A 23,646-nucleotide genomic window follows, 5' to 3' on the forward strand; every position below is an offset into this window, starting at 1 on the left:
AGTGGGGCTCGACCAAAAGAAAAATTTAAAAATAAAAAATAAAAGGAATTGTTTGATTGCGCTGTACTCTAGTGACATAACGTAGGCAGGACCGTATTAAGACATTGTGGTGCCCTGGGGCACTAATACCTCGCAGGTGCCCCTTTATAAACAATATTTGTAAAGTTTGTGTCATGTAGTGCCCCCTTCCTGGATGTAAGTGGTTGGTGCCCCTGGGCACTGTGCCACTGGCCCTTACGTATAATCCGGCCCTGACGTAGGTCACCATAACCTTACACCTCAACATGCACAACACCGCATCCAGTGGGATACATGCAGTGGGAGGAAAAAGTTAAAGCCCAACTGGGAAACTCCAACTCCCATTGTCATTGTGACACAGCACTCCAAAGCACACAAGTAAACACTGCACACAACGAAATTGCATTTATGCCTCACCCGTGCAAGGGGGCAGCCCCCAATGCCGCCCAAAAGGGAGTGGTGCGGCGGGACTGTACCATGCGGTTGGGAGTCATTAGCACACCCTTTAGATTTTTTTTTTTTACATTTCAGTGAAAATTGGTAATAAAATATGGTTAAATTGTCAACAAAATCGTAAGAAGGAACAAACTGTATCTGATTTAACTATTACCACCCAAAAAATGTCATGTCATCTTATTTTCATGACATGCTATCCACTGTATGCTCCATGTAGAATTACCATAAATGTCTCACTCCAACGGAATAGAGGTGGATAGAATCCAGCGCCAAAAAAAATAGAATCTGATTCCTTAACCGCCATCTTAACAGTTTTGGCTTCCAAAAGGGAAACCAGTTCCATGTGTGTTCTATAGAGTGTATTAGCGCACATTATTTGGTAAAGTAAAAAGGTTTAGTGGGCAGAGAGTCCTGATTAAAGAGCCAGCTGAGGCAAATACTGCATTAGTTGGGGCCGGTAGCCAGTTCCCTTCCCCGTCTCTGAGGGAAACAGTGACATTTAGGAAAGGCAGACTACGGCCCTACCGTGGCTGACATGGTAGGGCACACGTTTACCACACTGCCGACCCGGGTTCGATTCCCGGTCCGGGTCCTTTGCCGGTCCTTCCCCATCTCTCCTTCCAGCTCACTTCCTGTCTCTCCTCCACTATCATGTCTCACAAAATCCAATAAAGGCTGAAAAGCCCCAAAAATACTTAAAAAAGGAAAGGCAGACAACATAATAGGGACTTGTGTCTGTGGAGGTGAGCTGAAGGGTTGGGGAGGGAAAAGAGGTGTGAAGGGGGGAAGGAGGTGTGGGTGGTATGAGGTGGAGGATTGGGGATAGTGGGGATAGTAGAGATGTGGACTTTTCAGTAGTGACTTGGACTTGGGTCAGACTTGAGTCACAAAGGACTTGACTTGTTAGAAATGACTTGTGACTTGACTCAAACTTGTACGCTATTGAATTGACTTGATAGATTTAGCTTAGCTTGCAATGACATGCCATGTCTAGATATATTCCATCTTCGTATGCAATTTCCAAAGTGACTTTCGTGATTTGCAAATTATTGACTTGGTCCCATCTCTGAGGAACAATACTTGGATTGAGGAGTGGGTGAGGTGGTAATACACTGACTTGAGGTAAGGCGATGCTCGCGTTAGCCTGGCAAATTTGGCCAAAAAAATCCCAAACCAATGCATGTTCAAATGATGTGGAGACGGCCATAAGAAGGTGGCTACGCCATTATTTGCAAAGATCTTTGCTTTACAAAAACGCAGATAGCCGATGCATAGTCAGGTTTGTAACATCACCCCATATGAGCCCTGACAAAGGGGCACTGAATTCACAGCGCCGGTAGCCCACGGGCACGTTTCTTTTCACCTTTGTTTACAATCTATCGCCTTTGTTTTACTACTCTTGAGTTTTCTGTTGACTTCAAAGATAAACATTGCATATCTGACATCTGGATCTCAAAAGCACTGTTTGAGAGAGGGCCCCCCTTTCCATAACCGCTCGCAGACTCCGGTCACCTGTCCCATTTGCGCACCTCCAGACGTCAAAACCCCAAGGGATCTCCGGGCCAGTGTGCTTCCGCGCGCACTCCAGCTGTTTCCGCACACACTCCCCGGTGTGCGCTCCCGGCGCATCTCGGCCAGCGGCCATTTGTTCCTGCATGCACGCACCTCCCGTGCCCACGTAGAGACTGAAACTCCCGCCAGATCTAATATGCGTGGTTGAAATGCTTACTATGATGTGTTTAAAATTCTATGCATGTGTTTGGTATCAATCTGATGGAAATACTTCGGGTGGTGAACAGGTCTTGGTTTTGAAACTGTTAATAGTCAATTTATTAAAGATTTAAAATCATAGGATTTGACTACGGTGTTGGTTACAACCCAACCCCTCGCCATTGTGCTAAGCCCAGCCCAGGTAAATGCCGGCACGTCATTGGTCCCTGGCTGGGGTCGTCCCACGAGGTACCTAGGTATTAAACTTTGGTGTAATGATCAAATCTTTGAGTTTATACTCCGTTAAAGGGCTCCCGTGGACCTAGCGTCCATGTAACCATTTCCTCTTCATTAGGTAGCATTGACTTTTTTCAACATTGTACTTTGTCGTAGAAACTAGATCTGTCTTGTAATAAAACTCTCATAAAACTATCTTTGCTATAGACCCCCGTTTGTTCCTTCATAGGTTACTGTTCTGTCGAAACGTAGCAGCTCCAAGGACATTTCTCCATGTGGAGTGGGACGCTATACTTCGGGTCAGCAGAGTTCTACCTGTTGTCACTGGCGTCTACTTAAGGGCGGGTTATACTTCCTGGCAGTCACACATTGAGCTTGTTGCAGCCATGATGCAGTTAATTTTGATTTATGCCCTGTTTTGAAGCACGGTCTGCCCTATGTCATTCCACGCTACAACGCGTGTTTATTATTGTTCAAGCTGCCTTCAATACAAAGAGTAAACTAGACGTGTCGGTTGTTTTTTTAGCTTCACAGACTCGACGACAATGAAAATGCAACATTACATTTTTATATCACGTGCATTTTTGATCGCACTGGCAGCCACCATGGTAGTTTGGAACAAAGAAGTGGCTCATTTTTCGAGGATAGGTCGCACAAAGCGGAATGTTTCCTCGACCTCGGAAAGACTGTTCAACTGACCAAATAACTTCAGTGTCGTAACTTGCAAGCGCACGTGTTGTCTTTGATACGTGTAAATAAATGAAACGTCAAAGCACGGCAACTTATTTAATGAAGAGCTCACACAGTCCGTAGCCCGACGAAGGTTAGAACAAGGAAGTAGCTTGTTCTCGAGGACAGAGTAGGCTGGTCGAGAGGACCAATCACAGCGTCTCCTGCTTCTGTCCCTCCGTTGCTGTCTGCATCATTCACTGCGTCGAGTCACAATTTTGGGGAGGTGCCCCAGAGTACCTGCGTGATGGGGGGGCTTCACTCCGTTAACTGCGCGGGTCACTGCATCACGACGCAGGGAAGTTGGTCTCGAGGCATAAATCACCCTTTAGGATAAAATATGTTATTGTAAACTGGAACTTAAACGGGGTGATCATATCTTTTGAGTGTAGTTCTTGACGTGCACCTCTCGCTTCCTACTGCAGTCGAGTAGGAGTAAAGTGTATGGGACTTGGGATCTCACGAGTATGGTACCTTCCAGCAACTTTAACCTCTGATTTATTCTAGACGTCTCTCATATGGGATGGACATGCATAAAGAAATTAGTCGGGCCGCATGCAAATCAGTTCTACAAGTAAATGTTACCCTTGCCAGTTGGACTCAGTCAGAACCCATATTGTTGGAATATTCATACTAAGAACAGTTCATATAAACTGAGTGCAATCACACAATTATCCTGGGATTAGGGATAATACGGCGACTTGGTAAATTAGGATCTAAAATTAAATGTTTTCTACAGTCCAGAGCACGAGACTAGGATTCTGGTGTTGGGCCTATCTCAGGTTTCAGGTTTTTCAACTCTTGAACTGGTTGTTAAAATCTAGCAGCCAGAGCACACTCGAAGTGGTAAGAGAGAAAGTGTGTGTGTCTGGACATGAAGGCGCTTCTCTCGCAGCGTAGCTGGCGTTAAGTGTGTGTGTGTGTGTGTGTGTGTGTGTGTGTGTGTGTGTGTGTGTGTGTGTGTGTGTGTGTGTGTGTGTGTGTGTGTGTGCTACTGGGACATGAAGGGCAGTAAGTGTGTGAATGTGTGCGAGTGTGCATGTGTGTACACATGAGTGTGTCTTACTTGGACATGAAGACTGCACTCTTGCAGTGTAGCTGGGCAGTAAGAGAGTGTGTGTGTGTGTGTGTGTGTGTGTGTGTGTGTGTGTGTGTGTGTGTGTGTGTGTGTGTGTGTGTGTGTGTGTGTGTGTGTGTGTGTGTGTGTGTGTGTGTCTTACTTGGACATGAAGGCGCCTCTTTCGCAGCGTAGCTGTGCAGCAGCGGGGAAGAGCAGCTCTGGGCTGTGCAGCACGTCCACCAGGACTGAGAACTCAGCCTGCACCGTAGAACAGAACTGCTCCTCCAAGCGCAGAACCACACTCTGGATGAGGTCACACACACACACACACACACACACACACACACACACACACACACACACACACACACACACACACACACACACACACACACACACACACACACACACACACACACACACACACACACACACACACACACACACACACACACACACACACACACACACACTTACATATTGCGCATATAACTATAATAACTACAAAGAATAGAACACACAGAGAATGCAGCCTGCACCGTAGAGCATAACTCATCCAAATGCAGCTCAACACTCTGGATGGGAACACACACACACACGCACACACGCGCATGCACACTATGTACAGTACATGCTCAGTGATTGTGTGTACTGTATGAAGGTCATAAGATTGATGAATGATTCATATACAACCGCAATGTAGACAACAGTACTGCGCAATTTAGTACTGAATCATCTACGCACACACACACAGACCCACACTATGTACATTAGTGCAGTATATGTACAGTGTACTCTAATAGGACCAAATGATTCCATAACAACCTGCAATGCAGAAAAGAATACTGATAAAGTTGTGACTCATGCACGCACACACACGTATACACACACGCATACATACACACACGCATGCACGCACGCACACACACACACACACCATCAAAAAAGACACCATACAACCAATGCTCCCTCTATTTTTTTCGGTGTCTGAGCAAAAGCACTATATCACTTAGCAGAGCCAGTGACCTCAGTGAGCGGGTCGACCCCACCCGCGCCTCCATTTTCGGGGTAACATTGATGTTTAATAATATGTTGATTATATTGTCATTGAATTGCGTAGTGACTATTACAAAATCAGTTAAGTAATGTTTCCAATCTTGATCATTAGGCTACTTAATCATCAACCCACCAACATCATACTGTAGGCTAGCCTAGCGAGCCAGACCCGTACAGCAAAAAGCTGTACAAGGGTCTAGGTGAGCTGGGAGAGAGTGTGGGCGGGATAAACGGTTGTCTTGGCACTCAACGTCACGCAATAGGATGGTGGTACAACCAATCCCCACACACTTCTGTGTAACGTCACAGCTGTCTTTCAGAACGTACACGCGACACGCCCCTTTGTAGGTGAAGCGGCAACTCCGAGCCGTCGTAGCAGTGAAGGCGTGTGATCACCACAGCCACAAACAAGTTTCCTAATAAATCGTGTTTTCACTTACACAGTTCAAAAATGCCTCGTTTTCAACCACACGGCCCTCCTTGATCAACCAGCGAAATGTTGAGCAATTTGGGGCTTGTTAAATGGTTATATTTATGATTGTTGTCAACATGGCATGTTCGGTGTTAGCTAGCTAGCTGTATACCCATTACTAATACCTAGCTCTGTGTAATTGACGATAGGTTGGCTAGCCGCTAGCTCGGTAGACTAGGTGTCATTCCCATCTATTTAGTAAGCTACTCAAAGACTTTCAAAGCTCCCAAATGTCTCGTTTTTAATGACATGGATCTTATTAGAATTTGGGGCAGGCATATAATACAAGGCTGGATACCTAGCTCTGTGTTTTTGACGACAGGTTAGCTAGCCACTAGCTTGGTAGACTAGGTGTCATTCCCATCCATTTCAAGGATACAAGGATACAAGGATATTTATTTGTCATGTACATAGAGACACTTTCGTGTCACTTGTAATGAAATGTGTGGCCGTTGCAAAACAAGTGTGCAGAAGAAGGGTGAAGAAGAAATAAAATAAAAATAAAAAGTAAAGAGGTGTGTGTGTGTGTGTGTGTGTGTGTGTGTGTGTGTGTGTGTGTGTGTGTGTGTGTGTGTGTGTGTGTGTGTGTGTGTGTGTGTGTGTGTGTGTGTGTGTGTGTGTGTGGTGTGTTCAATCAAAGTAATTAGGAGGAATTCAGTAAGCAAATGGCATGAGGAAAAAAGCTCTTTCTCAGTCTCTCAGTTCTAGCTCTGTGACAGCACAGTCGCCTTCCAGATCTCAGTTTTTTAAATAATACATATCCTGGTTGTGACTGGTCTTTGAGAATGTTACGGGCCCTAGATAGCACTCTCTTTGTGTATAAGTCTTTCACGGTAGGGAGAGGTTGACGAATACAGCGCTCAGCAGAGCGCACTATCCTTTGTAGTTCTTTCTGTTCACGCACTGTGGCGTTTCCGTACCAGGTGATGATGGACCCTGTTAAGATGCTCTCCACTGCTGAGGAGTAGAAGGCTTTTAGGATGGGTGTGGAAACTTTGAACTTTTTCAATAGGCGCAGAAAGTACAGTCTCTGCCTGGATTTCTTAATGATGTTGTGTGTGTTGTTTGTCCATGTTAAGTCATTTGTGATGTGAACACCAAGGTATTTAAAGCACTCTACCCTCTCAACTGGTTGTTGGCAGATGGAAAGTGGAGTGTAGTTTCCCTTCTTTTTCCGAAAGTCCACCACCATTTCCTTAGTCTTGCTTACGTTTAGTGCCAGGTTGTTGTGCTGGCACCATTGTGAGATGTTAGAAACTTCATTTATATACAGTGCCCACCATAATTATTGGCACCCCTGGTTGAGATGTGTTAAAAGCCTTAAAATAAATTCAGTGTTTATTGCAGAAGAATACTGTCACACTGAAAATTGTAGGAAAATGTAGCCTTCAACTCAAATGAATTGTAAGAAAATAAAAAAATCCCTGACTAAAAAATAATTATTTTTCATTAAATCACCTGTTCCACAATTATTGGCACCCTTAACAATTCCCAGGAAATAAATATAATTGATGCATTTCTGTCATTTCTACAGTAGTTTACAAAGTTTACCAGAGTATGTAGGAACATTTAATTAGTATTTCATCACTTCCTGTTTCCCTGGGGTATAAATATGACGTGACACCGAGGCCATTTGTCTTATCCACTCTTAAACATGGGAAAGACAAAGGAACACAGCATACAAGTGAGGCAGATGTGCGTCGACCTTCACAGGTCAGGCAGAGGCTACAAGAAGATAGCCACTCAACTGCAGCTGCCCATATCCACTGTGAGAGGGATAATTAAGAAGTTCAAAACAACTGGAACAGTGGTAAACAAGCCTGGACGAGGACCCAAGTTTATTTTGCCACCACGCACAGTGAGGAGGATGGTAAGAGAAATCAAAAGATCTCCAAAGCTCACTGTTACAGAATTACACCAAATGGTAGCATCCTGGGGTCACAAAGTCTCCAAATCAACCATCAGGCGCTGTCTACACGACAACAAGCTGTTTGGGAGGCATGCACGGAGAAAACCTTTCCTCACTCACAATCATAAACGCAAGCATCTGGAGTTCGCCAAGCGGTATTGGGGCTTCAACTGGGACCGTGTGCTTTGGTCAGATGAGACCAAGATTGAGCTTTTTGGCAACAAACACTCTAAGTGGGTCTGGCGTACCACGAAAGATGTGCATGCTGAAAAGCACCTCATACCCACTGTGAAGTATGGGGGTGGGTCAGTGATGCTGTGGGGCTGTTTCGCTTCCAAAGGCCCTGGGAAGCTTGTTAGGGTGCATGGCATCATGAATGCTTTGAAATACCAGGACATTTTAAATCAAAATCTGTTGCCCTCTGCCCGAAAGCTGAAGCTGGGTCGTCACTGGGTCTTTCAGCAAGACAATGACCCTAAACATATGGCCAAATCTACACAGAAATGGTTCACCAGACACAAAATCAAGCTCCTCCCATGGCCATCTCAGTCCCCTGACCTCAACCCCATTGAGAACCTGTGGGGTGAGCTGAAGAGGAGAGTACAGAGGAGAGGACCCAGGTCTCTGGATGATTTAGAGAGATTCTGCAAAGAGGAATGGCTGAAGATCCCTCTTTCTGTCTTTTCCCATCTTGTGAAACATTATAGGAGAAGATTAGGTGCTGTTTTGTTGGCAAAAGGGGGTTGTACAAAATATTAACACCAGGGGTGCTAATAATTGTGACACACATTATTTGATGTCAAATAATTATTTCTTTATGTGGGATTTTTTCCCCACTGAATAAATGCACTTGTATTGAAGGTTGGAATTTTCTCTTTTTTTCCATTAAGGTCCCATATTATTTAGAAAAAAAATAAAATAATTGGAAGCTAAAAAACACATCTCAACCAGGGGTGCCAATAATTATGGAGGGCACTGTATGCCTGTTCGTTGTTATTATTGATCAGTCCCACCACTACAGTGTCATCAGCAAACTTGATGATGGAATTCTGACTGCTGCTGGCTCTGCAGTAAGCTTTAGTAAGCTACTCAAAGACTTTCAAAGCTCCCAAATGTCTCGTTTTTAATGGCATGTGTCTTATTAGAAATTGGGGCAGCAATTTCATTCTACACCTACAGTAGTGGTCTGACAAGAGCGTGTGACTATCTGGTTCTGTAAAATGCTCAAATTAGCTTACCGAGCTAGTTTAAAACATCGAATGATCAAATGGTAATGTGTTGTGATCTATTTGTGTCCGATAAGTTCATGGTGTATTATTACATCAATCCATGTCAGCCACGAAATGTATTATCATCCAGGCTTTTTAAATTAATTAAACACTTTCGTGCTGTACGTAGCACGGAGGCCACCATGTTTCTTCTTAGAAAGTTTCCTGTTTACTAGGTAGCCCGGCCCACCTTGTGATTTGATTGGCCCTGTCATCGGATAACTTTCAGCCTCGCTAAACGACCGGGGTCAGCTAGACTGCCCCCGGGAGCAAATTCAATTTGCGGTCGCTAGGGGCGTCTAGATTTCTAGGCTAACTGTAGGCTACATTTGTAAGATGTTGGAAAGAAAGTTTCTTTACAGCAGCCCAATAGGCTAGCCCAGAATGTTGAATTTATGTTTAAAAGGATGAATCATTTAATTTGGATTTAAATGTTTTATAATAGGCCTATGTAACACATTTAAAAGACTAAAATATTGTGCTTAAATTAGACCTACATGAAGTAAAAGTATGCACTGTCACTTAAAGAGCTCGTGGAAATTTCAGACCTTGGGAAGCAAACATTTTTCTTACTGGACAGTCTGATTGACCTTCTGGCTAACTGGGTTTTATGGACCTTCTTATCAGTAGGCTCGTAGTTCGTTTAGGCAGGCTATTAATTAGTTAATATGTTTTCAAGACATTTCCACGGCACGGACAAACGCTTTCATCAACGTGTGCAGCACGCACTTCCAATGATAGCGCGAGAGATGTTGCCACTCTTGTAGGCCCTACTCGCAAAGCTATGACAGGCATCCATTAAAATCGGTCCAGATGCTCGACACCGTTATCAACATTCATATCAGATTCACGATCGAACTCTAGTAGAGCTAGGAGCAAATACCTGTCTTCTATCCATTATACAGAGATGAATTTAACACAACCGAACGCCGTAGATTAGGCTGCGAGTGACAGCTCAGTTGTTACAACGTTGTCTGGTCACTGTTTAAGATTCTACTGACAGCATTCGAAGCGCGGCGGATCCACGCTCTGTCTGATCGCTTTTTTAAAAAATCAGCTGAAAGCGCAAGGCTGATTGTAACCAAAAATCTGCGTATAGTGTGATCGCGATGCTTAAACTGCTATAAGATAGATGTTTCATATCTAAAGAATATTGTTTCGATTGGATGTTATAAAGCTACAATGAGTGGAAATTTCGGCCAACAATCAACTGCATCTCCACACAAATGTGCCGCCTTGTTTTACCAGCGCTGCACACACACATATTGCAGTGAGCACCTCGGGCACCAGCTCTGCTACTGTGCAGCAATTGTATGTAAATGTATTTTCAGGGGACTTAGTGAAGGTGGGGTCTGTTGTAAAGGTGAGGGGGAAAAAGTGCAGGGGGAAATCCTGGTTTGTGTTCATAGGACAGCCCTTGGAGAACTTAATAAAATCTGAAATGGTCCCTCGAATAAAAAGAGTTTCCCACCCCTGCTACACCACATTCTACATTATTAAGCAAATGACATTTTGATATCCTTGTAAAATGAAATATCCATTGAAAATGAATGGGATGTTATGTCTGGTGAGTTAGAATGTCAATACCACCAAAGCACCTTAACGTGGCATGGAAATCTATGGGTACATTGAAGAGTGAAGTGTGGGTCACCAGACCAAACAAACAAAAACAGCTAAGAGCAAAGCATCAAGGATGTCTGGGCTTCCATAACTATCATGCAATGCCCTACCATTGACTTCAATGTTAAACACAGCATTCCAGTTACTAAGGCAGGCAAAGAGCTTATAACCAAGTATTGAACATTGAAATGTAATTTAGAAGGTACCAAATTCCAACTGTTTTGATGTAAATGGGAAAAAAGAAAGAAATTTGGATTACAACACTACAAAACTGTTTTGCGTAATAATTTGGAACAGAGCATTTTAAGTTTTGTATTATTTAAAAAAATACAGTCATCGTTGGAAGGTTCTTTCAAAGACATTTTAATTGTACTCTAATGGCTGATGACATAAAAATTATGACGACTGTCATTTATGTTGATTATTTGGGGAAACAGCGAAAAATGTAATTTGCCTAATAATGTGGTATACGGTGTATATACCAATATCACTACACATCTCTACACTTGAAGGGTTGTGGCCAACGTAATAGCATTCATCAGCTTTTACTACCACACACTACAATACACTTAGTGTAGGATGTAGCTAGTGATGGCATCATAGTCGCAGTTGAATTCCTTGTGCATGTAGGTGTACTTGGTTGATAAACTGATTCTGATTATTAATTTAGCCAAAGCCAACTTCTCTGCTGTGGAGACGATTCATGATGAGGGCGTAATGAGCTGCCAGTCTGTACGTGTGTGCACGTGCACTGTAGAGGGAACATGTTGCTCTCTGGTGTGTGTGTGTATGTATATGTGTGTGTGTGTGTGTGTGTGTGTGTGTGTGTGTGTGTGTGTGTGTGTGTGTGTGTGTGTGTGTGTGTGTGTGTGTGTGTAAGCTGCCGGAATAATATGGAACCTTGTCTGTGTGTGTGCTCGTACTGTAGAGGGAATATGGTGCTCTCTGGTTTGTGTGTGTGTGTGTGTGTGTGTGTGTGTGTGTGTGTGTGTGTGTGTGTGTGTGTGTGTGTGTGTGTGTGTGTGTGTGTGTGTGTGTGTGTGTGTGTGTGTGTGTGTGTGTGTTCGTGTGTGTGTGTGTGTGTTCGTGTGTGTGTGTGTGTGTGTGTGTGTGTGTGTGTGTGTGTGTGTGTGTGTGTGTGTGTGTGTGTGTGTGTGTGTGTTGTGATAGTTGTCTCTGGAGCAGCTGCTGTACACCTCCTTAAAAGTACTGTATTGCATATCTATCACTCCCTCCCCCTCCCCCTCCCCCATCCCAATCCCCAAACACATACCTGTAGCTTCTCAATCACTTCCCCTCTCTCCCCCTCCCTCATCCCCACACCACCTGTAGCTTCTCAATCACTTCCCCTCTCTCCCCATCCCTCCCTCACCCCCACACCACCTGTAGCTTCTCAATCACTTCCCCTCTCTCCCCATCCCTCCCCCATCCCTATCCCCACAGACCTGTAGCTTCTCAATCACTTCTCCCTCTCTCTCCCCCTCCCTCCCTCCCTCCCTCATCCCTACACACACACCTGCAGCTTCTTAATCCCTTCCCCTCTCTCCCCATTCAGGGATTAAAGCAAAAAAAAGTAATCTGACTGAACTTTTTTACCAGTTAGGCACCCGATCGAGTATCACTCCGTAACCCTACGAAAACCAATGTAGCCAGGCTCTGCCCTCATGACGAAACATACATGCAAGGAATGGTGCCTATGCTAGCGGCCAGCGGCATAGGCAGACGGGGCAGTCGCCTAGAGCAGAATAGGCCTGTCTTGAGGGCGCCAGTAATACCAAAAAGTGCCACAAAATCAGAACTTCAACCAACATAAATCTTTACACTTCACATGAACAATTCATTATACACTCAGTAGACCTATATAGACTCAGTAATGTGTACCTGTAGGTACTAGATCAGATGTGCTCAATCAGATGTAGGCCTACAATGCTATGTTTACAGATGCCAATTTCTAAATACAAAAAAAGGAAAGAGGGCGGGCAGGCCTAGGCCGCTCGCTCACCAGATTGACTAGAACTGGCCGAGAATGGAGGCATAATGGATACTATATCAGACTGCAAAGATTGAACTGAAATTTGGGGCATGTTTTTGGTTATTTCCTCTTATTTATACCCATTGTTTATGAATTGTTCACAACATCATGCAGAATGGATTCACAATGAATGCTGCTTCAAAATGGTAGCTGATCTCACAGAATTATTGACTTGGAATTGCAATGTGTTGATACAGTGAGTGATCCCATTATGGGGTTTTTTGTTGTAGTAGTAGGCTATATTTTGTCTTTCACATTAGAATGGGCAAACACTGTTCTGGTGAAAGCACTGGTGCGCATTGCTTGCAGTTGTATTTCTGACATTTAAAAAGCCCTGATCATAGCAATCAGAGGGAGAAAACTAGCTTTAATTATTTTTATGTTCACCCTTCGGCCTTTTTCAGTATTCATCTGTTACAAAGAACTTGTTGACGTTTACAAACAGGGTGCGGTATGTCTACCTCTGTGTTCTACCGTTTTGAAAACTACTGGCTACTTTTTTGCTTATCGATGTGCGGTGCCAAGCACACGCTTACCATTGATTTAAAAAACGTCCCTGATTCTTCCTATGCGCACGTGTTCTACAAGCTGACAGGACGCAGCAGACACGACAGTCACAGACATACGCCTATCGTTTACAAAAGTAACACACTTTCCCAAGCTTGTCGCGCAGCTTTCCACTCGAATCAAGGCAAATCACCCACCCATCAGTCCTGAGTGCGCAGTGCGCAAATAGGCTAACTGAACTCAAACGAAACGCATAGTCCGAGAAGATGGGCACAGACGTTGAGCCACTCAAAAACAAGCGCACACACAACTGTTGCTGCTGCACACTATTCCAGTTAGCAGAAATAGCGTCACACAGTAACCAGCCTTGAAAGTGAAACAAACGTCGAAACGGCATTTATCGACCATGAGTCCACCCATCAGAACACTGCTTCCCAGAACAAGACGTGGCATAAATTGGCTCTGCCAGGGATAGCCTATCCGTGATCCAAATGCAACCCATTTTTAACTTATTTCTTGAATATATATATCGGCAACAACAAAGTTAATCTGCTATGAGTACAGATGAGACTGTGAATTATCCGTTGTCAAAAAGACAACTCTACACGCAGCCAGTCAAACGCGCTAAACTTTGAGGATGAAACGCATGGTAGGCTATCCTAGTTAGCTGCCATAGTCGTCCCATTGGGGCTATGAATAATGCTAGTAAGAGTCACAATGCTTAAAAGGCAAACCCTTCATGAAAAGGACATCATACGCAGTCGAAGTAAACTATTCATTTTTTTTCTAAATATCTGCCACGGCAGGTGCAATGATATGGAAACGTCACTGCACTTTATACATTGTATTACAATTATTTTCTTTTCTGCCATCAGCAACAATTTTGGCTATTTATTTTTTTAATCTCTCGCGTTGCGCTGCCACAGAATTGTTGACCGCTCGTGTACTTTTTTTTGGAACACGGAAGAACAGGGGATGACCCAAAACTAGGCTACTGATGAGTGAATGTTGTATCACACCGCCAATGGTGGAGTGTATAGCCTAACTACATCCGTAGGCCTACACCAAACACACCTCTCGTCCCCTTCTCATGACCAGGAGTGCTCTCGATTTGAGTTCAGTTGGAAAGTAAAAATTGTAAATTAATTGACATACATTATACGGACGGAAATCCGTCCAAACGAAAACCCAGTTGACGGAATTCCGTCGTAGCGACGGAAAACTTTAATCCCTGCCCATCCCTCCCCCATCCCAATCCCCACACCACCTGCAGCTTCTAAATCCCTTCCCCGCTCTCCCTCATACCCCCATACACACACCTGTAGCTTCTCGATGATGCTCTTGTAGTCGGGCGACCCAAAAGGCTCCTTGCGGGGCCGGGCGCGGGCCGACAGCCTCCAGTCCTTGGCGGCCCGCTGCACCATGTTGGTGTGGGTCTTCAGGGACAGGTTGTCCACCTGGCTGCACAGGTCCACTGGGATGGCGATGGAACGATTCTTGGCTGGAAAACAGGATGGATGGATGGTTGGATGGATGGATGCATGGATGCATGGATATATGGATGTATGGATGTATGGATGGATAGATAGACAAGGGCATTCCATTATTTACATGACATCAGCTGTGTATTGAAAGCGAAAGTGAAAGTGAAGGTCCACCCAGGAAGCTCCAACTCCCATTGTCATTGTGACGCAGCATCCCACAGGACACAAGCGAACACTACACACAACGAAATTGCATTTATGCCTCACCCCTGAAAGGGGGCAGCCCCCAATGGCACACGAAAGGGAGCATTGCGGTGGGGCAGTACCATGCTCAGGGTACCTCAGTCATAGAGGAGGATGGGGGAGAGCACGCATTAATTACTCTCCCCATCAACCTGGCGGGTCGGGAATCAAATCGGCAACCTGTGGTCTACAAGTCTGGCACCCTAGCCGCTTACCCATGACTGCCCTGAGTATGACATGGTGAAAGAAAAGTAAAAAAACCCTCATCAGGTACTCATTAGGTACAGTAGAATAGCTGTTGTAACAGCAACATAATACTGTGTACTAGTGCTGATGTACTTGCATCGTGACTTTACTTCCATTTCATGCATCTCAGCATTTCACCTCACACTTCCACACTTACACCTCCGCTGATTCAGTGTCATTTAGGTACAGGGCATTGGTTACGGTCCCTGTAGTGATGCGAGGGCTAGGTACCTTCCTCAAGGGCACTTCAGCAATGGATTGAGGCGTAATGATTGGGTGGGCCGTCTCAGGTGGATGGCTAATACAAAAAAAAGAATGGAGGTGTGGAGTGTGCTCTGTATTGCAGGTTTCTCCTCTGCTCTAAAGTTATAATCGATTATTTAAGCACTATTGCTCCAAAGTCAGAAAGCTAGCTGAGAGGGCGGAAAAAAAAAGATCATAAATGTTTGACTTTACCCTCCAGCCAAGAGAATATCTTATATTATGCCTTCTCCATGTGGAAAGTTTCACACAGTCAAGTTGGTCAAAAACTATGTGTGCGCATGCTAATGGGTGTGTGCGTGCACATGTGCGTGTGTGTGTGTGCGGTAGCACAGGAGGGCTCAATGTATGTGTGCGCTTAATGTATGCTGAGTGTCTGGAAGTGTGTTTTTTGTGTGTGTGTGGAAGTGTGTTTTTTTTGTGTGTGCAGAAGTGTGTTTTTTGTGTGTGTGTAGAAGTGTGTTTTGTGTGTGTGTGTGTGTGTGTGTGTGTGTGTGTGTGTGTGTGTGTGTGTGTGTGTGTGTGTGTGTGTGTGTGTGTGTGTGTGTGTGTGTGTGTGTGTGTGTGTGTGTGTGTGCGTGTTGTGTGTGCATGTTGTGTGTGCATGTTGTGTGTGCATGTTGTGTGTGCGTGCGTGCGTGTGTGCGTGCGTGCGTGTGTGCGTGTTGCGCGCATGTCGGGCGCGCGCGTGCGTGCGTGTGTGTGTCTTCTTTAATGTGTGTGTGTGTGTGTGTGTGTGTTTGTGTGTATGTGTGTGTGTGTGTTTCTTCTTTAAAGCGTGTATTTGTGTGTTTCTTCTTTAAAGCGTGTATTTGTGTGTGTGTGTGTGTGTGTGTGTGTGTGTGTGTGTGTGTGTGTGTGTGTGTGTGTGTGTGTGTGTGTGTGTGTGTGTGTGTGTGTGTGTGTGTGTGTGTATACGCACCCACATCAGCGAGGGTCTTGATGCAGCCCTCTATGTTGCTCTTCTGGGCGCCGTTGAGCCAGGGGCAGTTGTAGACCCTGAAGGCAGACTGCAGCAGCTGAATGAAGATGGGCTGATGACTCTGGAGGAGGAGAGGAGAGATGGATGAGGAGAGAGAGGGGAGATGGAGAGAGAGAGAGAGAGAGAGAGAGAGAGAGAGAGAGAGAGAGAGAGAGAGAGAGAGAGAGAGAGAGAGAGAGAGAGAGGAAAGAGACAGAGAGAGAGGGAGAGAGAAAGAGGGAGGGAGGGAGAGAGGGAGAGTGAAAGAGTGCAGAGGAGAGCAGGGTGAAAGTGTAAAGTAAGGGAGATACAGAGAGGGATTGATGAACAGTGAAATGGAAAGAGGGGTTTTGGTAAAGAGATGGAGATAAAAAAGAGAGGAAGACAGGAAAGGTGATGTGGTGGGTGAAACAGGGGCATGGATGTCTTACTCCAGACAGCAGTCTTTCAGACAGTCAAACGGAATGGCTCAAAAGCAGACAGAACAGTGACATGAATCGCAATCTTTTTTTCCCCGAGACCTGAAGATCACTAAAATGTGGGCCAGAGGCAGAGAAACAACATGATAAATATTCAAGCTCCACAGCAGGGCACCTCAGGAGGGTGAACTGAACAGGGCAAGAGGGTCAAGGATGGGTGTGGACAACAGGGGCAACGGAACAGAGAGAAAGAGAGAGAGCTGGTGAGGTTTTATCCCAGTCAACTGGAGGGGAGGAGAGCAGACAGGAGGAGAGAGGGTTCTGTGGCCTTGTGCAATCTCACCCAACCACACACATTCAGTATATACACACACTCACACTCACACTCACACTCACACTCACACTCACACATCAACGTGCACTCATGCACACCTGCACGCACGCACGCAACCTGTAGGTTGGAGCAGTTGACAAGACAGGGCTGCATGATTATGGAAAAAATGATCATCACGATTATTTGGATCACAATTGGACTCATGATTATACCGTATATCACGATTATTCAACAACAATAAACAATACGTGCCTGTCAGCGTTTTCTGTCTTCAAGGATGCCCGAAGGCAGGTCACTATTACCACGATTAAATCCTGACTGAAATCACGATTTCGATATCACGATTAAATCACAATTTTAGATTAATTTCAATTAATTATGCTGCCCTAACACACACACACACACACACACACACACACACACACACACACACACACACACACACACACACACACACACACACACACACACACACACACACACACACACACACACACACACACACACACACACACACACACACACACCTGCAGATTTGAGCAGTTGACGTAGAACTGCGACTCGAAGAAGCCCTTGATGATGGCCATGATGGTGTCGGTGACGTACTTCTCCAGCGTGGGGTCGGCGTGCTTGCGGTCCGTGGTACTGTTGCACACCTGTAACAGGATATGTGCAGGCCCGTTTTCAGCTAGCTTCCTGTTTGCGGCGCTGTTGCAAAACTGGAAGGAGGCACAGACGGAGGAGGCTGCCATGTAACATCGCAAGCAGCCAGGAGGAAGAGGCACAGGGCAGCCATGCTATTATGCTATCATGCTAGCACTGTTAATAGGGTTGCCAATAGGGCAGCCATGCTATTATGCTATCATGCTAGCATAGCATGCTAGCTATTATGCTATCATGCTAGCACTGTTAATAGGGTTGCCAACTCCCTAGGGAAAAAATAGGGGACACCTCATTCCCTGGGGGTCTGCGAAATTTCTAAGATGCTAATTTTCTGCATTTTTGTGTGTGTCCCGTTTCAGCTCAAGGGACGGTTGGCAACCCTAACACATGCCAAAGGCATGACTAGATGTCAGGAAAGTTTGCGTTAGACTTTTTTCAATGTGACATCGGACCAGTTCCGTTTTGAAACAAAGCAGGTACTATACACGACTAACTAATTCAGACAGAAAACGGTTACATCAACATGCCACCAGATGCTACTTAATCTACTGTGAAAGCATTGAAATGCTTGGTGATGGACGGTGCCTGATGTCACATGAAATAAGCCCATTCTGACCTACAAAAGGCTGAGTGCAGTAACTACGGCAACATTGAAATTGAAAAAAAGGCTTTTAAAAGGTATTAGGCTGGATATTGTCGTTACTTTTGTCACAAGATGAAGGAGGTGTCATGACTACCATGTTCAGTCTAAACTTAATTTGGACATAATATGTAGCTACTGCACTTTGCCTCTGTATGGCAGCCTTGTCATTACACAGTTGCGTGTGTAATGAGATTAGGCGGTAACTGGTAAGGCAAAAAGGTAAGCGTGAAGTGAAAGTGAAAGCCCAACTGGGAAACTCCAACTCCCATTGTCATTGTGACACAGCACTCCACAGCACACAAGTGAACACTGCACACTGCACACAATGAAATTGCATTTATGCCTCACCCATGCAAGGGGGCAGACCTCAATGGCGCCCCAAGGGAGCAGTGCAGTGGGACGGTACCATGCTCACAGGTTACCCTAGGAGGATGGGGGAGAGCACTGGTTAATTACTCCCCCCCCCCACCAACCTGGCGGGTCGGGAGTCGATGTTCCCACAGCCCATTGGTCCCACATCACAAAGACTTGATTCATATTTTTAGGCCCATTGCTCCCACAGAGGTAAGCATCTTGTTTTATTATACTGATGGTGTTTACTGACTAAGATTTAGGCATGATTCCACCGTGCTTATGGTTAGGGAAAGGTTTTGGCAAGTCCATCTCTGTTATTATGGGTAGAGCATGGTTAGAGGTCATTACATTGTGGTTTAGAGGTATTATGCGAATATTGTGGGTGCTTATTAACTTAGGTTTAGACATTATTCCACTGAGGTTGGAAAAAAAAAGTCTTAGTGATGCGGGACCTTTGGGCCATGGGAACATAAGACATGCACCCGTGTGGAGGTTGCACACATTACAATGTGGAACATTAATATTAATATCAATATTAATATTAATATATTGTGGGATATTGAACAGTATTTTGGTTGGGCAACATTTTTCTGTGAAATAATTGTTAAAGATGTTACAGGTTAACAGTGAAATGATGCGTGTTGGCTTTTATAACATTAATCAAATGTCATAACCAATGCCAAAAGCCGTAAGTACAAGCTAGTGTTTCTCAGGATTTCGTTACGCAACAAATACTGTACCAAGTCCACAATCCATAACTAACATAATATGCATAACATTGCCATGGCATGGCATTTGCATAGCCCTAGTAGCCCATGCCAACAGAGAGGGCGGTAGGCTACTGGAGATTCTTTAAGGGGTGGAAGTGGTGTTTGATCTGGACAACCTTGAGAAACACTAAGAAAGGGAAGGAAGGAAGTGGAAAAAGGTAGGTGTGCGTTTGCGTGTGTGTGCGCGTGTGTGTGTGTGTGTGTGGTCTCACCCTTGCCATATCCACCAGGAAGTTCTCAAAGAGTTTCCAGATGTGATGGCTGGTGTAGATCTCCTTCATCTCCACCTCTGTGTCCACGTAGCAGTGGTTCACAAAGTTCACATACGCAATCTTCACCTACACAACGCAAAATAACATATAGATATACAGTACTGTACATTATAATGTATGTACTACTGTAACTGTATATCTATATTATTGTGTTCACGCTGCAGTAGTTCACAAAGTTCAAATACTGTATGCCATCTTCACCTCACCTACACAACGCAAAAGAATTTATACAACAGTTAGATCGGGTCAATAGATTTCGCGATATCTGATTGGACGTCTCTGGATTGGACGCATTCTACGGGCATGCATCGCTAAGCGGGATGATGTCCACTGACAATATATACATTAAATAATGAATCATACTGTATATACTACTGTTTCACTTGAATGTACCTACATTTATACTACTTTATAAAATTCATAAATATGTATTGTAAAAGTGTTGCATGAATCTAAAACTATATTTCCATGAGAAGATAAAAAACACTATTTGAGGAACTCCTTACTAAAGTTAAAAACAGAGCCGGTTCTGACCTCTGTGGGGCCCTAAGCAAAAATATGCCAAGGGGCCCCCCTAACTATATATAAAAAAACAATCGCTCATTTTTTTCCAGTGAGTATATATTTGGGCAGCCATAGGCACTACATACTCCCACACTAGCTAGAGTTTTTCAGACCATAGGGCCAGATTACACTTCCGGCCTGATAAACTGACTCACACGTGGATATAGGCTACATGAATGACATTATTAATATTATATGAAATTATTACCCACAAAGGTTAAACATAAAAATGCATTGGTACCATGGGAGTCTCACAATGTGGCATACAAGTCCTTAGTAATCTTAAGAATTTGAAAAAAAACATGGTCTATCCATAAAAGTTCCCATTAATTTAGGAATGACACAAACTAGACTGTATGCCAACAAAATACATTTCCTTTAGCACAGGTGTTGCTTAAGAGTAGCCTAAATTAGATATTGGAGGCTAGGCTTGCACATCTTAAGAAGACATAAGGCCACATGCAGGACGTGGTGGTAATGTGAAAGTAGGTGAGCAAGTGAATAGCCTACACTACGCGCCCTCGACAAAGTGTTCTCTCGCCAGGAGGAGTAAAATGAACAGGTTGCATTTCTCCTCACAAAGTTAACAAGCGGAGTTTAGCATTTATTGCGTCGTATTTCGCTGTTAAAAATGTGTTGATCACTCCACTCCCTCTGCAAGCGGGGCTGGAGCATGATAGCCGATTGTTTTGGCGAGCTCATTAGAAAAGCCGACTTGATGATGGACTAGGCTACTGAGAAAATTATTAAATAAAATATGCGGGAGATAGGCATATCATAATCGCAGCGTCAGTCGCGCACACATCCAAACCAATGACACTGACAGTATATTACTGTCAATGATCCAAACACACAGACGCGCGACCGTCCCTTTCCTCTCCTCTTGGCGGGCGCAAGCACACGCACACACACACACGGCACCCCTTCATATCTCATACTCTCCTCCGTTGATTCGATTGCACTCACGTTTCGTCGGCTAGAAGTCAGCTGATGTTTCTCAACTAGGTAGCTACTAGGCCTACAACTTTCGAAACAGCAGTAAGGCATTGACAGCAAGACATAATTTCCTTCAGTCTTCCCCGTTGATTTGATTACACAGGCGGACTTAAATTCCCGCGGTAACGCAAACAGGAACGCTTGTAATGCGCACTATCGAAGACATGGGCAGGAACTCGGCATTGTTGTGAGATTCTCACTCAAGATTCTCACTCCTGTTCCATCCGAAATTAACCACAGAAGAAGGGGCGAATCACGTAGGCCTAGTTATGTGACGGAATCAATAATAAGTTCGTCGTTTTTTAAATTAGCCTATATATTATTTTTTTACCTCAACGTAAGTGACGTCATGGGCAACGCGAGGCCCTACGCTGTGAGCGTAGTGAGCGTTATGGGCCCGCCGGCTCTGGTTAAAAAGCCTTTATTGAACACTGGCTACATGGACGCCCAAGTTTTTTTTGATGAGCACCCTTTTTTACTAATTGGATACAGGACCCAGAAAAGCATTCCCTTTTCTCTTTTCGCTAAAACTGTATTTATTAATTCAAAAAAAATTCAGAACATCCTCCATCCCATCTCCATTTCGCCTCCACGGTTACCTCCGGGATGCAGTCGTCGTGCGTGACGACGTTGACAATGTCGTCGAGGGGCAGCAGGGAGTTGCACTTGAGCTCGGTGTAGACGTTCTTGCCCTCGGTGCAGGCGGCCAGCAGCTCCACCAGGGTGGTGTGGTAGGCCAGGGGCCCGCCCTCGTCCCCACGCTCACGCTCACTGCTCATCATCTGCAGCAGCATGGGGAAGGACGCCCGGTCGTTGTAGAACACCAACACGTCCTCACCGCCGTTCACCAGCTGGGAGGGAGAGGGAGAGAGAGACAGAGAGAGAGAGGGGGGAGACACATGCAGACACATGAACACCAGACAAGAAAAGAAAACACATCAACACCATTCACCAGCTAGGAGAGACATGGACCAGATTAGGCTCTTTTCCACTGCTGGTTTGCTGGTAGGCCTACAGCTCGACACAGCATGACTCGGCCGCCACTTTTTTAGATGCGTCCCAGCATCTCTATAAGAGGGTCTGTCCGTTCGTCCGTCCGTCTGAAACGCCTTCCTTGTCTGAAACGCTGTCTGAAACGCATTCCTTCAATTGTTCCTTCCCGTGTCCACCACAAGGCGGACGGGAGTTACAAATTTTTTTGAAAAACATGGCGGCGATTTCTGTGATTTCCAACATCACGTTTTTGCTTAATATAAAGACCCTAAATGCTTATAAATGTCAAGACTACCACGGATTGATGTAAAAATGCACCACGAACGTATGTAGGCTAACACAATTAGGTTACCCCACATTGCCATTTGATCACTCGATGTTTTGAGCTAACCGGGTAAGCTAATGTTAGCATTTTACCAGAACCAGGCAGCTACAAGCTTATATTAGACTACTTCTATACTTCTATAAGGATATAACGGGGCTTAAATGTTATCTAGGACCAAAACACAATCGCATTTAAGCCATGTACACACTGTGTTGTGATATTGGGTGAGTAATGTGTGCAAACGACCGTTCGCCGTTTGTTATCTCTCTTGGTCTACCCGGTGTCAGCTGCGAGACAGGCCGCGCCGCGAGGCTCGAAAGTCGGCTGAGCAGCGTAGTTAGCCCCGGGGAGAATCTAATGGGAGTATGCGTGACCACACCCCCAGCGCGATATTATGGAACCGTAATAAGTTGACAGGCGACCAGCAGCGCTACTAACAGCTCTTCCTCTAAACGTGAGTTTGCGAACATTCTGCCACTACGTTTCAGTGAGTAGTCAGTGTTCTCGAACTAGTAGACAGATGGGCCCCACAGGTGCTTTCCCTTGCGCTCAGAGAGAGCACGGGACAGAACGCGTCTTTTGCTTCGTCATTGGTTTGCAGTCGTAAGAATTTGGTAAACTCTGCCACTGAAGCTCACTGCTTTGTGCCTTGACGGTAAAAAGCTGGCATTGAAAATTAAGCGCACAATGCATCCAAAGGGTGAACCCATAGCGCATGATTCACCCAAACGGTTTTATTTATTTATTAGGCTATTTGGCGATGTTTAGTTTCTTTCCCACATGCACATGACGCTGAAATGGCATGATAGCCTACTAAAGGTTGATAAATAACCTAGTACTAATAATATCTGGTAATTTGTAATGTAGCCACTTGATCTATGTGAAATTTGAAATTAGATGCTTCTTTTCCAAATCCAAGCATGATGGCCTTATTATAGTCTAAACTGCAAAATATAAAGCTTTGTCTCGTCATTTCGCTGCCTGCCACATTATTTGGAGTTTCCATGGGCAATAGGCTATGACCAATAAACAAAAAGCACATCC

At 44.8% G+C, this 23,646-nt stretch overlaps 1 protein-coding gene across 7 annotated transcripts in view; it reads right to left on the bottom strand.

Annotated features, from left to right (window-relative positions):
• Positions 1-23,646, bottom strand: part of itpr2 (inositol 1,4,5-trisphosphate receptor, type 2) — a 212,954-nt gene that overhangs the window by 113,835 nt on the left and 75,473 nt on the right. For 4 of the 7 annotated variants that reach the window (XM_063196406.1, XM_063196404.1, XM_063196403.1 and 1 more), the window contains 6 exons: positions 21,884-22,135; positions 19,665-19,790; positions 17,550-17,741; positions 16,231-16,351; positions 14,394-14,575; positions 4,371-4,513 (listed from right to left, as the gene is read on the bottom strand). In XM_063196406.1, coding sequence (XP_063052476.1) covers positions 4,371-4,513; positions 14,394-14,575; positions 16,231-16,351; positions 17,550-17,741; positions 19,665-19,790; positions 21,884-22,135 — 1,016 coding nt within the window. The remainder of the gene's footprint in view (positions 1-4,370; positions 4,514-14,393; positions 14,576-16,230; positions 16,352-17,549; positions 17,742-19,664; positions 19,791-21,883; positions 22,136-23,646) is intronic. The other 3 variants (XM_063196410.1, XM_063196408.1, XM_063196407.1) reach the window with 1 other exon arrangement.

This window comes from Engraulis encrasicolus, chromosome 4 (assembly GCF_034702125.1).
Source record: "Engraulis encrasicolus isolate BLACKSEA-1 chromosome 4, IST_EnEncr_1.0, whole genome shotgun sequence".
NCBI lineage: Eukaryota > Metazoa > Chordata > Actinopteri > Clupeiformes > Engraulidae > Engraulis > Engraulis encrasicolus.